Below are 18,587 nucleotides of genomic sequence, written 5' to 3' on the forward strand. Positions count from 1 at the left end.
CTTCCACACTTCTCCTCTTAAGACAAATAATCAAGAAGGAACCCTACCAGCGTTTTTGCAAAACGAACAATAAAAACTCAATACATGTATCACTGGGCAAAATGTTTAAAGGAAAAGAAAACCTTTGTATTTTGGAGTGAAATATTAGCTGATGCATAGTACACACAACAATTGCTCTACTATAAACTCCTTTTTTCAAAACCAGAGTTCATCACAAGAAACATGAGTTTACAAAATTAATCAACACGCCACGGAATGAATTGCCATAAAAGCAGGCCGTTCTTTCCTGCTTATAAACAGAACGAAACCACCACATATGCAGATGCATGCCTCGGTACCTTGGGGCACCCGTGCATTTACTTGTATAAATATTTAAAGTCAGACCTTTGAATTTATAATGAAGTAGTACAGCACTTTACAAAACAAGGTACTAGTAAATTCAGATGTACAGCAAATAGAACTCTGTTCAGAATACTAATTGCTGCTGTTGATACTCTAAAACTAAACAAAGTAATGATATCATTCAGATTCCATCTAAACAAGCCTAATACATGTATGAAAATCTTAACAGGCCTTGATGAATCCTGACTGGAGAGATTTTAAGTTGCTGTATTACACAGGCTTTGTGACTGAGGCACAAGCAAGCTGCTCCTGGCAGCCCCTCACCCCAATCTTATTTTAATGATATGCATTCAATTAATTTAAGAGAGAACAGAGTAAAATCAGAAACATCTGTAGTTTGCCATATACTGGCTGGCTGTTTCCCTCGGAGACGGACTCCAGTGTTGAAAGGCTGCGTAGTGGAGGATGCTCACAGGTGTAAATGTGAGCTGTGGAGAAGAGTTCAACTGATAGGGTTATTTTCCACCCAAGTTTATGCTAAGGTAACTAGAACATGAAGCTCTCACGAGTGATCTCCTGATCCTGCACGTGACGGCTGAATCTGTTCGCTAGTAGCAGGTGCACAGACCACTAACCTGTGCCTGCATCCCACAGGGGAGTACCTGGGTTCAGGTGTTGGCCTGACTGCAGCTTCCTCCCAGTGCAGATCCTGGCAGGCAGCAGGGATGGTTCAAGTACCTGGGCTCCTGCCACCTACTTGGGAGACCTGAATGGAGTTCCTGGTTCCCAGCTTCCGCTCCAGCTATTCCTGGCTGTCACGGGCATTTGAGCAGTGCACTACAAGATGGGGGCTCTCTTCCCCTGCCTCTCAGATACATATTTTATATACTTAAAAAGGCTACAGCCTGTGTTTGAAACTCTCAGGCAACCATGACTTTACCTGTGATTGGGATCACTGTGGCCATGTTTTCTTCCTTTCTCTCATCTCCACAGTCACTTGAAACTTCTAAAAATCAAACACATGATAATAAAAATGCATTTCAAAGTTATGGAACAGATCTTTTTTTTAAAAAAAAGATTTATTTATTTGGGACCGGTGTTGTGGAGTAACAGGTTAAGCTGCCGCTTGCAATACCTGCATCCCATATGGGTGCCGGTTCAAGTCCCTGCTGCTCCACTTCCAATCCAGCTCTCTGCTATGATTTGGGAAAGCAGTAGAAGATGTTCCAAGTCCTTGGGCCCCTGCACCCGCATGGGAGACCTGGAAGAGGCTCTTGGCTCCTGGCTTTGGTCTGGCACAGTCCTAGCTGTTGTGGCTATTTGGAGAGAGAACCAGTGGATGGAAGATCTCTTTCTCTCTCCCTGAGAGATCTTCCATCTGCTGGTTCACTTTCCAAACAGCTGCAATCGCCAGGGCTGGGCCAGGCTGAAGCCAGGAGCCAGGAGCTCCTTCCAGGTCTCCCATGTGGGTAAAGGGACCCAAGCACTTGGGCCATTTTCTGCTGCATTCCCAGGTGCATTAGCAGAGAGCAGGATGGGAAGTGGAGCAGCAGGGACTTGAACCAGCACCCATGTGGGATGCTAGAGTCGAAGGCAGTAGCTTTACCTGCTGTGCCACAGCGCCAGCCCCATGTTTGGGTTTAACTGCCATCCCTTTCATTTTCACTGCCTTTCCAGCTTCTTCTTCTTTTTTATTTTTTTTCTCCTACTTTATTTCTTATCTGAAACAGTGCTATTCCTAAGAGGAAGCCAGCTCTAAAACTAATATATCTCCAAGTCTGGGCCTAAGGCCTAGGCAAGCTAGTCACATCTGGGCTAGGGCTCCGCCCTCCTTCCCACCCCGTCCAGGGCACTGAACCAGGCCCCTGCTGGCTCTGCAGGAGATTCCCGCTCCTGCAGCACTTGGGTATGTAGGGGTGATGTGGCCCCATCCCTGTCTCCTGAAGAACCTTGTGGACAGGGTGGTGGCCATGTCTCTTCTCTGGCAGTGTCACTACCTATTGTTACTCCTTCCCTCTAACCCACCTCGTCACAGGTGTAGGGTATGGAGGGGGCGAGGCACTTAAGCTGAGATTTTTCTGGGGCTAGCTAGCTGGTGATTGTACCTTGCGTAGGCCTCCATTGGCCTTAAACCTGAAGATGTCTCCTCAAGCCTGTGCACAACAGGCCCACATTCCCAGACCTCAAGACACTGTGATGGGGGGCTGGCGCTATGGCGCTGTGGCGCAGTGGGTTAATGCCCTGGCCTGAAGCGCCAGCATCCCATATGGGCGCTGGTTTTAGGCCCGGCTGCTCCTCTTCCGATCCAGCTCTCTGCTATGGCCTGGGAAAGCAGTAACAGATGGCCCAAGTCCTTGGGCCCCTGCACCCATGTGGGAGACCCGGAAGAAGCTCGTGGCTCCTGGCTTCGGATCAGCGTAGCTCTAGCCATTGGGGCCATCTGGGGAGTGAACCAGCGGATGGAAGACCTCTCTCTCTGTCTCTACCTCTCTCTGTAATTCTGTCTTTCAAATAAATAAAATAAAAATCTTTTTAAAAAATCAGTAAAAAAAAAAAAAAAGACACTGTGACGGCTATCTCTGGTGGTCCACTGCAGTTAGCTGCAAGTATTTCTCCATGTGTGGCATTGTTTTTGTTACTGTTTTAAGGGGTACACATTTGTGACCTGCATTGTGACCTGGAGATAATAAAATTCAGACTATATAGATAAAAATATAAGGTATCTCTATGTTGCTTTCAAGCAACATAATTTAGCCTAACACCTAACAAATTTGCATGGGGCTTAAAACATAGGAGCCTCCAGTCCTGGACATTGATTTTTGAAATCTGAATACTTTCTGAGCAACCTGTGGCTTCCTGAAAATAACACTGGAGTGGATTCCAGGCATGTCTTTTTTTGTTTGTTTGTTTTGTTTTATTTTGTTTTTTGACAGGCAGAGTGGACAGTGAGTGAGAGAGAGAGACAGAGAGAAAGGTCTTCCTTTTTGCCGTTGGTTCACCCTCCAATGGCCGCTGCGGCCAGCGCATCTCGCTGATCCGAAGCCAGGAGCCAGGTGCTTCTCCCGGTCTCCCATGCGGGTGCAGGGCCCAAGGACTTGGGCCATCCTCCACTGCCTTCCCGGGCCATAGCAGAGAGCTGGCCTGGAAGAGGGGCAACCAGGACAGAATCCGGCGCCCCAACCGGGACTAGAACCCGATGTGCCGGCACCGCAAGGCGGAGGATTAGCCTGCTAAGCCACGGCGCCGGCCTACAGGCGTGTCTTAACAGTAATGCTGAAACAGTCACAACTTCTGGGTACTAAAAATCGACTATTACATTTTGTGGGAATAAATTCATTCATTCCTAATCACCTGTTCAGACTTTGATAAGATTCTATTACCAATAAAAAGCTTGTTTAAAATTACAAGTGATATCAAAACTCCACATTACAGAATCATTTTAATAGGATCTTCTTCTTTATGGAATCAAAATGATCCACCATGAGGTGATCTGAGATTTCATAACTCAACACTTATTTTATTAGCAGTTTGGCACAACCACAGCCCTACAAGCTTTACCCTTCCTGTGAGACTGAATGAGAACATATATAAGTAATTACTGGAAGGTGGTAGAAGACAACACACTATGCATATTTAAGTCAGAGATACTCTCTCCTCGGTGGCATTTTACGGGTACACCTTGCACAAGAGTATGTTGCATTGACTCTGAATGCCTTTTTGCTGTGGATAGACCCTTTCACAATAGTCACCTTGTTCCCCTGTGTGAACACTGTTGAGCCATAGAGGGGGTTTTGCTTCCTTTATTCCAGGATTGTCATTCAGAATAGATGGCAGGCTGCAAGATGATTCATTACTGTGAATAGCTGACCCATCAGCACTCTCTTCCGTAAGGACTTTTTTCAAGAATGCTGTTGCCTACAGTGTTTCAAAGAAAGCACAAAGAAATAAAAACAAACGGTAGCCGCATTTCCCTTGGCCTCCAAGACCCAGCCTTCAAATATAATTTTAGGTTAAGCTTTACTTAGGATTTAATTTGCTTTCTGACATTTAACTGAAATTAAAATGTCATCAAGATGAAATAACATCTGGTTATTTTCCAGCATAATTTAATTCTTTACAACAATTTGCAGTTGCAATAATACATTTTTGAGGGCTGAATCTTACGGAATGCAGAAGTGTGCTTCTCCTTGTGAAGTATGTATAGGAGACGTGACCATCTCTGTTACCCTGAGCTGGTTTATCCTCCCTTAGATGTACGTAAAAGTCAGAGCCCACGACCTCCTTCGGGAAGGAAAGATTGAGAATTTGTGTGAAACCTGTACTCCAGGCTTGCATGACAGAGTTGGTTTGGACTGGGAATGAGATCTGGGAGAGGCCGGTGCTGAGGCACAACAGGTTAAGCCCCTGCCTGCGGCGCTGGCACCAGCACCCTATATGGGTACTGGTTCAAGTCCACACTGCTCCCCTTCTGATCCAGCTCCCTGCTAATGCGCCTGAGAAAGCAGTGGAGGATGGCCCAAGTGCTTGGGCCCCTGTCACCATGTGTGAGACTTGGAGGAAGCTCCTGGCTTTGGTCTAGCCCAGTACTAGCTGTTGCAGTCATTTGGGGAGTGAAGCAGCGAATGGACGACCTCTCTTGCAGAAAAACTTTGTGGCTGAGGAAGATTCCCTGAGCAAAAAGGAAACTGACCTTATTCTAAACCCTAGTCTTCACCCAAGGATGAGGACAGTCTACAACCTAGAGTCCAGGTCTGCTGGGAAGCTGGGGGGCGGCAGGCATGAGATTTTCTCGCCTGTATCAGCTTGTGCCCTGGACAGCCAGCACACAGCTTTCATCATAGTCAACTTGACAGGCAGAAAACACTGGCAGTTAACAGGGCATGGGGTGGTACCTATGCCTCTTACTTTCCAGGCCAGCAATTTTTCCCCAAGAAATGAAGTAACTCCGGTAACAAGACCTAGGCTTTGCGTAGAGAACCATGATGTCTCGCTTCCTCATGGGAAGTGGAAGTCTGCCCAGGCGGTTGGACAGCTCGCCTTGGTGGCAGTGGCAGAGACTGTTTATTGCTCTCTGATACAGGGGGCAAGGCCCAGACCACCCTGTGGGGAACAGATATCTGAGCTGCTGCATTAAAATGAAGTGCAGAGCTGGACAAGGCCCCACAGGTCATCGTTACTGACAGGGGAAAATGGTAAGAATGTGATTACTGAGTTAACAGTGGGGAAGAGAAGAAGCTTGTCTGATGATCCTAGCGATTCACTTACAAGAAGGAAAAGATGCTCTGAGGCAGAGACTGGAGGAGCCAGCCATGGGGCCGGCGCTGTGGCACAGCAGGTTAATGCCCTGGCCTGAAGCACAGGCATCCCATATGGGTGCTGGTTCGAGTCCTGCTGTTCCTCTTCCGATCCAGCTCTCTGCTATGGCCTGGGAAAGCAGTGGAAGATGGCCCAAGTCCTTGGGCCCCTGCACCCACATGGGAGACCCAGAAGAAGCTCCTGGCTCCTGGCTTCAGATCAGCGCAGCTCCAGCAGCTGTGGCCATCTGGGGAGTGAACCAGTGGATGGAAGACCTCTCTCTCTCTCTGCCTCTTCTCTCTCTGTGCAACTCTGACTTTCAAATAAATAAATGAATCTTTAAAGAGAGAGAGAGAGAGAGAAAAAAAGAGCCAGCCTTGTACATCCGCCACTTCAGATACTTCAAGGCCCTGCCTTTGGCCCTGCCTTCTGAATGGATCCCGCCTGCTGCCCTCACTACGACTGTAGGCCTCCTAGACCCATGGCCTATCCTGGGAGCTGAAGCCCCTGACTGTGAAGGATTTAAGGACTTAGTCTCCATGACTGAAGGACTTGGCATCAAGGCAGCCTTGCAGACTGGACTTTTCTGTGGTCTAGTTCTTACCGCTAAGGGCTTTCCCTTAATTTTAAACTAGTCTCTGGGCCGGCGCCATGGCTTAACAGGCTAATCCTCCGCCTTGCGGCGCCAGCACATCGGGTTCTAGTCCCAGTTGGGGCGCCGGATTCTATCCCGGTTGCCCCTCTTCCAGGCCAGCTCTCTGCTATGGCCTGGGAGTGCAGTGGAGGATGGCCCAAGTCCTTGGGCCCTGCACCCGCATGGGAGACCGGGAGAAGCACCTGGCTCCTGGCTTCGGATCAGTGAGATGCGCTGGCCGCAGTGGCCATTGGAGGGTGAACCAACGGCAAAAAGGAAGACCTTTCTCTCTGTCTCTCTCTCTCACTATCCACTCTACCTGTCAAAAAAAACAAAAACAAAAACAAAAACAAAAAACTAGTCTCTGGATTTTACTTTAGTTGCAATAACTCTGTTGGGATGATCTGTTCAGTTCCTCTGCTTCTGCAGACTGGGGTTGGGACATACAGTCCTGCCCTTGAAGCCCAGACCAAGGGTTGGTCCCCCTCACCAGCTGCCATACTCCCTCCCCCATTCCAGCTGCCCACATGGACCACTGCACTGCACTGCACCTGCTTCCAGGAAGTGCAGATACCATATCCTTGAACTTGAACTGCTGTCTTTCAACTGTCAGTGTGCTTTCTGGAATGATCTGTGTGTCTCCATTCATCCTGATCTAGTCTATCTGTGACCAATAATATAAAAAGCACTTTAAAATATGAACAGAAAGAATTGACTGCAATTCTGTAGTAAAAGATGCAATTTTCCTTTTCTGAGATTTAAAATAATCCATACACTATGAGAGCCTCAAATTGGTTATATCACCTTATATAATGCCTATAACTAATAATTTCTTGACATGCCCTTGCAGTAGTAACCACTGTCTTATCACACATTTTAAGGACAAATGGTTGGGGCCAGTGTGTGGTGCAGCGACTTAGGCTGCTACCTGCAATGCCAGCATCCCACATGAGCACCAGTTCCTGGCCCCGCTGCTGCACTTTCCATCCAGCTAAAGATGACCCAAGTACCTTGGCTCCTGCCACCTACATGGGAGACCTGAATGGAGCTCCTGGCTCTTGGCTTCAACCTGGCCCAGCCTGTCTGTTGTGGCTATTTGGAGAGTGAACCAGCAGATCTCTCTGTCTCTTTCTCTTCATCCCCCAACCCCTACCCTGGATCTTTCTCTCTCTCTAACTCTGCCTTTCAAATAAATAAAATAAATCTTTTTTTTTTTTTTACAGGCAGAGTGGACAGTGAGAGAGAGAGACAGAGACAAAGGTCTTCCTTTTTGCCGTTGGTTCACCCTCCAATGGCCGCCACAGCTGCCACGCTGCGGCCGGCGCACCGCGCTGATCCGATGGCAGGAGCCAGGTGCTTCTCCTGGTCTCCCATGGGGTGCAGGGCCCAAGGACTTGGGCCATCCTCCATCTGCATTCCCTGGCCACAGCAGAGAGCTGGCCTGGAAGAGGGGCAACCGGGACAGAATCCGGTGCCCCGACCGGGACTAGAACCCGGTATGCCGGCGCCCCAAGGCGGAGGATTAGCCTGTTGAGCCACGGCGCTGGCCTAAAATAAATCTTTTAAAAACAGAAATAAAATGGTTAAAAGACTGCTGAAGTTTCCTACACTTTCTGCTGTAGAATTTACACACATTGGAGAGCTTCAGAGATTTTCAGTCAATTTAAAACAACCAGCTTTATCACTCCTCTCCATGCCTGAATGCTCAAACTGTTCCGGATAGTCAATAACTCGCATGACTTCTCACTAGTCCCTCAAAGTGGAGTCACTTATGTAAATCCTAACAAAACAGAGCCACGAGGTCACGATGGAAGGGCTTTCACATGGCCATGCCTATGACGGGAACAAGCAAGGAATTCCTTCAAACTTCAGTATCCCTGATGAGGTGCTTGCATAAGTGCACCTGCCAACAATAGTTGTCTCTATCAATAAGTTAACACCGACTTCTCCAACCAATGGTATTTGTTTCAGCGCTTACATTTATTTTTATATTTGTCTTGAAAACTTCTTCTTTGACCCAACCCCCTTGGCTGCACGCACAGCACAGTGGCCGCCGTAGCACACATATCCCAGATGGCAATCCCTTGCTATTCCCAAATACTCTCTTGCTGTGGAGTTGGTTTCCTTGTGACTCAGTGTAGGCTGCCATCCTTAACAATGACAAACAACTATCTCACCACTTTGTGTATCCCTTTCATTTAAGATCTGCTTTTGCTTTAGCTGGGTTTGAACAGGTCCTCAAAAGAACACAAAATAAAATGCTATAATAATATGGAAATGTCTTTCTAGCAAGTACTTGCATGTTCAATAGGAAAACCATCACTGACCTGTTCTGTGCAGAGCCCAGATGTGGTGGGCACACTACCCACTAGTTTAATTCATTTTGTATGTGTACCCCTCTTATCCTCACAACTCAATACTTCTCTCTAGGATTTCTGTAACTTTTTAAAAAAGTTTATTTGTCTTTATTTATTTGAAAGACAGAGTGACAGAGACAAAGAAAGAAATAAGTACTTCTAACAGCTGGTTCACTCCCAAACAGATGCAACAGCTGAGGCTGGACCAGGCTGAAGCCAGGAACCAGGAACTCCATCCAGTCTCCCATGTGGTTGCCAGGGACTCAGCCACTTGAGCTATTATCTGCTGCTCCCCAGGGCTGCAACGGCAGGAAGCTCTACTGTTAGTGAGTAGCCAGGAATTGAACCGGGTCCTCCAACAAGAGATGTAGGTGTCCCAAGAGGTGGCTTAGCCTGCTATACCTTAGTGCCCACTGGTCTCTTCCTTTTTGGACAGAAACAACTATAACATAACTCTTCTTTTATAATTCTATAGATAATTTCTCAAAACTGAGTATTTTTTTAATCTATAAAATTGTAGTGGATGATAAAGTTACAACATAAGAATGGTTGGTTTGACTCTGATTAACTGTGGCACCAATAAACAGAACAATAGAGCTACCCAAAGATCACCTGTCAGGGAATCTAACATATAAGTACTTGGGACTGGACTGTGGTACAGTGGGTTAAGCCATCACCTGCAGTGTTGGTATCCCATGTGGGTGCTGGTTCAAGTCCTGTCTGCTCCACTTCAGATCCAGCTCCCTGCTAGTATGCTGGGGAAAACAGCAGAAGATGGCTGAAGTGCTTGAGCCCCTGCACCCATGTAGGAAATCTGGATGAAGTTCCTGGCTCCTGGCTTTGGCTTGGTCCAGCCCCAGCCATGTGTCCTTTTGGTACATCGACAGAAGATTCTCATTCTTTCTCTCTCTCTCTCCCTCCCTCCCTCCCTCCCTCCCTCTCTCCCTCTCTCTCTCTCTCTCCCTCTCTACCTCCCTCCTCCTCCTTCCCTGTCACTCTGCCTTTCAAATAAATAAAAGAAATCTTTAAAAATAATAATAATGTAATTCCCTAACCAGCAGGGAATAATGACCTGCAAGGAACAGAAAGGAAGGGCCAGTCTTCTAGTCAAAAACAACTTCCAGAGAGTCAGGAAAAACATTTGCAACACATTTTTAAAATGAACTGCTTGCAGGTGTGCTCCAGAAAGGCACAGTTCTATGGGAGCCCTGGACTTGAAGGAGCTTGCAACCTGAGACTAAGGACACTGACCCATACCTGCAAAGGAACAGTAGCTCACAGAAGCCTTCACAAGCTACTTCACACATCTTATGCTGGGACTGAGCAGCCTTTGCAAATTGGAGCTCATTTTCTGAAAAATGCCAGCAGCAAACAGCTTTACCATGGCTTTCTGATAGGACTCAGAAATGCACCAGGCTTCTTGTTTTTTTCCAGGCTTGGGTTTTTAACTTTCCTGCTCTGAATAGAGCCTCTCCTTGCACTGTATGTATTTCGAGCCTAGGAGGGAAAACTGGAGATCGATTCACTGATTCAGCTGTCTGAAGTCTAAATGAATACTAACAAATTAGTCCTTAGCTTTTCTACCTTTCCAGGACACACAGCAAGAAGCTTGGAAATTGAATGCCAAGGTACACACTATTTGCAGAATGAGTGATGTTGATACTGCCCTAATTTAGCTATCACAGTAGATAAATCATTCCATGAATTATACTTAGTAGTATTCCTAGAATTACTGGCTTGATTCCAGTGCAGTGTTCCTTAAAGTTCAATCCTGCTATGTCGAGAACCCAAAAGTCACCTTACGCTGACTCCTAACTTACACCATAAACTTATCAACTGTGATATTAAATGCATAAATGGATGAAGATATTAGGGTAAAAACATTGTGTCCATAACATCAGTAAGAAAATTTGGAAGGCAAAGATCACACTGCTAAAAATATTGGAACAAAATGTACAAAATTATATAAAAAGTTCTTACAAGTCAGTATTACTAACCTAATAGAAAAATGAGCAAGGAGCATGAATCAGCAATTACAAAAAGAGAAATACAATTGGCTAACAGATAGATAGGCAAAAAGTGTGACCTCAATTGTGATATAAGGGTCAAACGATCAACAAGAAATAATTGAATGTCATTTTCACCTCTCAAATCAGTGCCAAAAGACAGTTGATAGTATCTGCTTTCACAGAGAACTCAGAGAAATGACATTTTCACCCATTACTGGTGACACTGATGACCCTTCCAGAGTGAGACCCAGCAGTGCACACGCACAGCTAAAGCCTGGAAGATGTTCACACCTTTTGACCTCATTATTCTACATTCCGGAATTCATTCCATGGAAATAATATGGATATTCATAAAACTGGATGTTGAGACTTTTTTTTTTGTTAGAGAAAAATATCAGAAACAAACTGAACGGTCAACGAGACTGGTAAAGAGACAGCAGACGGGGAACCTATGTAAAGCTGTATGGAATTGACGTAGAACATTTAATGGTATGGAAGGAAGTTCACGTGGCAACAAGAGGGAAGAAACATTAAATATTAAAATCATCCACCACGATGTAAACAAGGCTTTATAAAGATGGTAGGATAACATTTTTCTTTTCCTAACATTTCCAGGGTTTTTCCCCCTGTTTATTTTTTATTTTTTTTAATTTAATTTTATTTTTTGACAGGCAGAGTGGATAGTGAGAGAGAGAGAGACAGAGAGAAAGGTTTTCCTTTTTGCCGTTGGTTCACCCTCCAATGGCTGCTGCGGCCAGCGCATCTCGCTGATCCGAAGCCAGGAGCCAGGTGCTTCTCCTGGTCTCCCATGCGGGTGCAGGGCCCAAGCACTTGGGCCATCCTCCACTGCACTCCCGGGCCACAGCAGAGAGCTGGCCTGGAAGAGGGGCAACCGGGATAGAATCCGGCGCCCCAACCGGGACTAGAACCCGATGTGCTCGCGCCGCAAGGCGGAGGATTAGCCTATTAAGCCACGGCGCCGGCCAACACCCTGTCTGTTTAAAAAAGAAAATATGCTCACTGAAAAAGAATCCAGCTTCTTTGATGAGGGGTACAAATATAAAGACAAAGAGAATGCGAAAGCATTTGATAAAATTAAATTTCATTACACGTAGAGAAAAGCAAGGGAGCTAAAACCCATGGAAGTTGACAGTGGTTTGTCATTTCTTGACACACACGTTAAAATGACTCTTCCTCCAAAACCTTCCTTCAGGACAAGCGAAGTAATTTTCCAGTGTTTAAAGAGATACTCCAGGCCGGTGCCGCAGCTCACTAGGCTAATCCTCTAAATGTGGCGCCGGTACCCCAGGTTCTAGTCCCGGTTGGGGCGCCGGATTCTGTCCCGGTTGCTCCTCTTCCAGTCCAGCTCTCTGCTGTGGCCTGGGAAGGCAGTGGAGGATGGCCCAAGTGCTTGGGCCCTATACCCGCATGGGAGACCAGGAGGAAGCACCTGGCTCCTGCCTTCGGATCAGCATAGCTCTGGCCATAGCAGCCATTTGGGGGGTGAACCAATGGAAGGAAGACCTTTGTCTCTCTCTCTCTCTCTCTCACTGTCTAACTCTGCCTGTCAAAAAAAAAAAAAAAAGATATTTCAGGCATCATCACTTAACTTATTGCATCTAAGACAAAGGAGAAGGGATTTTATCTGCGTAGTAATGAAAAGAAAGGGAAAAATATTCAAACAAGTACTCAAGAGATAAAAGTAAAGAGGCAGTGGGTCACCTAGGAAAAGTCTTCCTGGTGAGTAAAACCAGTGTGTGGACGATGGGGGACAGGACACAAGGCGCCCTTGACACTAAGTAGCTCTGCTGTGTCAAAGTTCTCCTGGGAGGAACCGGACATCCTTTGGGAGGAAAGGACTATTAAGGCACTCTGTATTTTAATGAAGCACCATTTCATTTTATTTCCACATAAAGTAATTACATATTTTTCTGAATTAAAAGCATGTAGCTCAATTATGTAATTGCCTAATAGGCTGTGTGGGCGCTGCGAAGCTCCTGTGGTCTCGAGGGGAAACAATCTGAGTTTCTGTGGCTTTGATGATGTATTTACTCAAGAGAAGGGATTGACTCCAGCTGACAGCACAGGGACCCACAGGTAAACATCATTTACATGTGACTATTTAATTAGCCATTTGCCCCAGAGATCAAAGTAAATAGTTCACAGCTGCAACAGACTCTTAATCAAGTATGTTCTGGTAGAGTTTTCTTAAGTTTTGAGAAATTGGTTACTTTTAAGATTTTACCTAAAAAGAGATATTTAACCCATAGTATTTGCTATACATGTCTATTATTTCAATACTCAGAAACAACTCAATCTGTATTTTGCTGATCACAAAAGGATGATACAGAAGCCAGACAGTTCTAGAATCCACAGAAACATGTGGTTGTGAATAAAGCTCACAAGGCTTGCCTTGCTTGTGTTATTTTTGGTAACACTGCTCTTTGGGGCTGTGCATTTCTTCCGTACAATATGTATGTTAGAAAAATCACCTATCCTTCCATTTTTAAAGCTACGTTTTTTTCCCACTAACTTATTTTTTATTCGTTAGTTATTATTTGGGCAGTCCTCCTGCCCACCCCCATCACCAATGGAGGCATTGGAAAATTTATGAGTGGATTGATTGACTGAAACTTTACTCATGTTTTCTAATATAAACAATACCTTTCTCCCTGCACCATGCCCTTTTAAACAAGGTGTTACGGGGCCATTGTTGTGGCACAGTGGGTTAAACCACTGCCTGTGACACAGGCATCCCATATGAGCACAAGTTCAAGTCCTCGCTGCTACTCTTCTGATCTGGCTCCCTGCTAATGTGCCTGGGAAAGCAGCAGAAGAAGGTCCCAAATGCTTGGGCCCCTGCACCCATGTTGGAGACATGGATAGAGTTCCTGGCTCCTGGCTTCAAGCTGGCCCAGTCATGGCTGTTGTAGTCATTTTGGGAGTGAACCAGCAGATGAAAGACCTCTCTCTCTCTATTGTTCTCTCTTTATCTCCCTCTCTCTGTGTAATTCTGACTTTCAAATAAAAATAAATACATCTTTTAAAAAGTTGAAATAGAAAAAGATGATACAACAGCAAAAAAGCATTTAACCAACACTTGATCTGTGACATGGCTGAGATGTGATATATTGCAGTGAACAAGAATGGAACACAATGCTGGTAGAAAATACAGTTAAATAAAGTAGACAAGAAAACCTGAAAACAATCTCCTTTTTAAGATCTATATTAATCAACAGAGATGGAACGGGTCTTAACAATACAGGTTCTATTTCTCATAAAGCACACTATTTTAAGCATTTACACAAATGGTACCACCCCTTGAACAAAACCAAACTATCGGCTCTTTATTGAATCAGCCATAGTGCAGTAAAATGAGAATACACAGGAAGGATATGCACAAGTTACCTTTGAAAAGGGACAAGAAGTCTATGAGGTACGCAGGGCTGCGTCTACACCTGCAATAATTCACTTCTTCCCCTGAAGGAAAAGGGGCGGAGAAGAGGGTTGGGAGAGAAGGAGAGGAGAGAGAAGAGGGAGAGAGAGCAGAACACAGGGGGGAAGGAGCGGAGGGGTGTGAGGATGAGTAGGAGGAGATCTGAAACAAGTACAGTGCAAGGAGGGCAACGCACAACACCGAGTCCCAGGCACGGGAGGCGCAGTTCATCCCAACATTACACGTAGCACAGCTTTCCAAAGCTCATGGCCACGCCCAGTATAAAGAAACTACGTGATCTTCAGAAAGTTTAGGATCAAAATAGAGCTACTGTTTATTTCTCTTTTTCCATGAACTTTCTGAAATACCCTTGTTTATATGTTTGAACTGCGAAAAATAAAAATTTACAGAAAGGTCCTTGTACCCTCTTTCAGCTAGGGGGGTGAGGTTCAGGGACAAGGTGCTCTGAAAGGCCTGGGGGGCCCCTTCTCTCGCCTGGATCTCGGCAGGAATCTCTGCTCCCCTACTTCAGTCCTACTCCAGACAGACAGAATTCTGTAAGGCACTGCAGAAACCACCCCAGAGCCCTGCTCCAAAGGCTCTGGCGGCACCCCCAAACCTGCAGCACCACACACCACCACCTCCCCAGCCTACGGCCAGTCGGTGCACAACTCAGCCTGAGACTACCTGGTGGACTTTAGTTCCCCAGCCACAAGGGCAGCTCCTCTGCCTGGACATGTGCTGGGTTTCCTGGTTTGTTCTGATTCCTCTGCCCCTCTCTCCCACTCTAACCTTGTCAAAAGCCTGTCTACACCTTTTCAGGGTCACTCACATCCATCCCAACAGCTGCCCTTGATGCTTCTCCTGATGGCTTGGCTCCCTTTTCTGAGGAGCCACATTTGCTGGCATTTCTTTTTTTTTAGATTTACTTTATTTATTAGAAAGAGTTACAGAGAGAGAGAGGTCTTCCATCTGCTGGTTCACTCCCCAGCTAACCGCAACAGTCAGAACTGAGCTGATCCAAAGCTAGGAGGAGCCAGGAGCTTCTTCCAGGTCTCCCACAAGGGTACAGGGGCCTAGAGACTTGGGCCATCTTCTACTGCTTTCCCAGGCCATAGCAGAGAGCTACATCAGAAGTGGAGCAGCCGGGACATGAACTGGCGCCCAAGTGGGATGCCAGTGCTGTGGGCTGGGGCTTTAACCTGCTGAGCCACAGCACTGGCCCCATCACTGCCATTTTCTTCTAACATGCACTCCACTGAGTCATCCCGCAGAAGGAGGGAGCCACATTTTATTTATCTTTTTCCCTCCAATGGATCTGGGCTACTGCCTGAGACAGTAATGGATCAATATATATTTGCTGTATTGATATAAATTACAGTAATTTATATTTTTTAAAACATTCTAACAATCTTTTTAAGTTTATATTTATTTGAAAGGCAGAGCGAGAGCGTAAGGAAGAGAGAGAGAAAGAGAGAGGATCCTCCATCCACTGATTCACTCCCCAAATGCCCCCAACAGCCCTAGCTGGGCCAGGTCAAAGCCAGGAACCAGGAACTCAACTTGTATCTTCCATGTGGGTGGCAAGAACTGGAATGCTTGAAACATCATCTGATGCCTCCCAAGAGCGCCCATTAACAGGAAGCTGGATTACAAAGTGGAGATGGGACTCAAGGCCAGGCACTCTGAAATGGGACATGGGCATCTCAAGGAGCAGCTTAACTCACTGCACCACAATGCCTGCCCTTGCATAATATTTTTTTAATGCATGGAGTAGAGCCAGAAAACCAGAATGTTCCAGGATGCTCCCACGTCCCCTGGAAAGTGTTTTGACAGACATGCGTAATCAAGTTATCTCTGGAACCTCAAGTAATACTGTGCCAGAGGTTAGGAATTCTATATAAAATGTTAGGTAAAAGGTGTGAGACCAGGAAGTTAGAAACCAACCAACCGCAAAGCCTTACTGACTACTCTTCTTATCATCATTTTTTTCAAATATTTTAATCATCCTTAAGAATAAAACTATTTCCCCCTGTTTCCTCAAATGAATAACTTGTACATCTTGAAACTTATTGAAAAAAAATCCTACCCCTTGTTTGTTCCACATTTTTGACTGGATGAAACTTCAGGCAGTTTAGCTACATACCTCTTGTTGGGGAGAATTAGCACGTTCTCTCAAGGCGGCCACACGACACTGTGCCTGCAGTAGGCCTGAGTCTGAGGCTTGTTTAGATCTGTAAAACAGAATCAGGAGGCAGACACATCACAGACCGGTAGTATGGGATTATGTATCACATTTCCACATTTTTAAAGGCCTAACCATCAAGTTAGGAGAAGACAGCTCATCCAAAAAATCTGGAACTTAACATATTCTGGACTAAGGTAATTTAGCAACTTTGCACACGGAAGCACCTGGGGAGTTTTGCAAAGTCTGAGTGCCTAGGACTGCTCCTCAAAGTCTAGTGAAATGGCCTGGCCGTTTGGGATTTGGGGTTTCTTTCTCAAGGCTCACACAGTGATTCTAAAGTGTAGCTATGGTTTTGAATCACTGTATAAATGTATTTATGAGAAAAAGATCATATTCTCATGGCAATCTTATTATTATTATTTTTTTTTTGGTCTACTCACAATTAAAATGAAAATTAATACTATTAGGAAAGAACTAAAAGCCTTACATGGTTGCCTAGGCTGTCATATTTGAATACTCAAAGGAACCAGGAATCCTCTGAAGAAGTGCTCTCTTCTAGTCCTGGGGCAGGAAATGTAGATCTTGTTATCCCAGAAAATAAGAAAGTTCTTAGCTTACTGAGTCATGTCAAAAGGACCCAGGAGCTCTCTTGAAGGGATTCCCACTGGCCATACATGGAACAATTCAAGCACCAAAAAGAATAAAGTCTGCCATGGACTAAAACAGCACATAGATGAATATCCACGAGTTCACATAAAAGTAAATAATACAAATTTGAGAAAATAAAAACCTGTGGATTCAGCCTTAAAAAGGGAGCACATTCTGCAACACGGATGAACCTTGAGGATGTCATGCAAAAAGAAATAGCCAATTGCAAAAAACCAAATACTGCTAATTCTGACTATATGAGGTACCTGAGGAGTCAAGTTCACAGGACGGAAAGCAGAAATTCTACTAGAGAAAGCAGACTGGGGTTGCTGGGACCTCCAGGAAGACAGAAATAGGGAGTTGCTTAATGGTTCTCCAGTTTAAGCTTTGCAAGATAAAAAAAAAAAAAGTTCTAGAAACCTGTTGCACAACACATGACTTGACTTAGCTTCCTGAACTCCACAGTTAAAAATGATTAAGATGGGAGCTGGTGTTGTGGTGCAGCGGGTAAAGCCGCCACCTGCAATGCTGGCATAGCATATCACAGAACTGGTTCCAGTTCCAGCGGGTCTGCTTCCTACTCAGCCCCCTGCTCATGTGCCTAGGAAGGCAGCAGAAGATGCCCAAACACTTGGACCCCTGTCATCCAGGCAGGATACCTGGATGGAATTTCTGACTTCAGCCTGGCCCAGTTCCAACCGTCTTGGTCATTTGGTGAGTGAGCTATTAGATGGAAGATCTCTCTCTCTCTCTGTTTCTCCCTCTCTCTGTAATTCTGCCTTTCAATAAATAAATAAATCTTTTAAAAAATGATTAAGATGGTCAATTTTATGTTATGTGGTTTTTTTTTTAATTGCAATTAAATACAAAATAAAAAAAATCTTTGGAGGTTGCCAAATAATTTCATTATTCTGGAAATTGGTAAGTAAAGGGACAGAGTGAGGCATTTATCCTGCCTTTGTGGTAAAGAAATATGCATTTCAGGCCGGCGCCATGGCTCAACAGGCTAATTCTCCACCTTGTGGCGCCGGCACACCGGGTTCTACTCCCAGTCGGGGTGCCGGATTCTGTCCCGGTTGCCCCTCTTCCAGGCCAGCTCTCTGCTGTGGCCTGGGAGTGCAGTGGAAGATGGCCCAAGTGCTTGGGCCCTGCACCCCATGGGAGACCAGGAGAAGCACCTGGCTCCTGCCTTTGGATCAGCACGATGCGCTGGCTGTAGCGCAACGGCCGCGGCGGCCATTGGAGGGTGAACCAACGGCAAAAGGAAGACCTTTCTCTTTGTCTCTCTCTCTATCCACTCTGCCTGTAAAAAATTAAAAAAAAAAAAAAAAAGAAAAGAAAAGAAATATGCATTTCAGAGTTACCAAGTAGATGATAAGTAAATAAATGTAGAAGAAATGGTCATTATTAGGAAAGTCATTGTTTTTCACATTCAAATTAATGAGTACAACTAGGGAATGATAACTTTGTGAAATTACATAATGAGGCATCAGCCTCAGTATTACTAACAACAGGACTTCATACCCTTCCTGAAGAGATATAACAAGAAGACCAGCACCATCTATGAACCATGTCCTTTTGCTAGGGTAACTAGTCTGGAATATAATCACGTATCTGGATCTAGCTACCAGTTTAAAGTAATAAAGGGTAGAAGAAAAACAGCTAAACATTACCACAA

General features: G+C 45.3%; 1 protein-coding gene across 1 annotated transcript in view; it reads right to left on the bottom strand.

The window, feature by feature from the left end:
• KIZ (kizuna centrosomal protein) overlaps positions 1-18,587 on the bottom strand; it is a 124,383-nt gene that overhangs the window by 25,833 nt on the left and 79,963 nt on the right. The window contains exons 7-9 of the mRNA XM_062202250.1: positions 16,220-16,307; positions 4,092-4,257; positions 1,283-1,348 (exon numbers count right to left, since the gene is read on the bottom strand). Of these exons, the coding sequence (XP_062058234.1) occupies positions 1,283-1,348; positions 4,092-4,257; positions 16,220-16,307 (320 nt within the window). The remainder of the gene's footprint in view (positions 1-1,282; positions 1,349-4,091; positions 4,258-16,219; positions 16,308-18,587) is intronic.

Source organism: Lepus europaeus, chromosome 10 (assembly GCF_033115175.1).
Source record: "Lepus europaeus isolate LE1 chromosome 10, mLepTim1.pri, whole genome shotgun sequence".
Taxonomy (NCBI): Eukaryota; Metazoa; Chordata; class Mammalia; order Lagomorpha; family Leporidae; genus Lepus; species Lepus europaeus.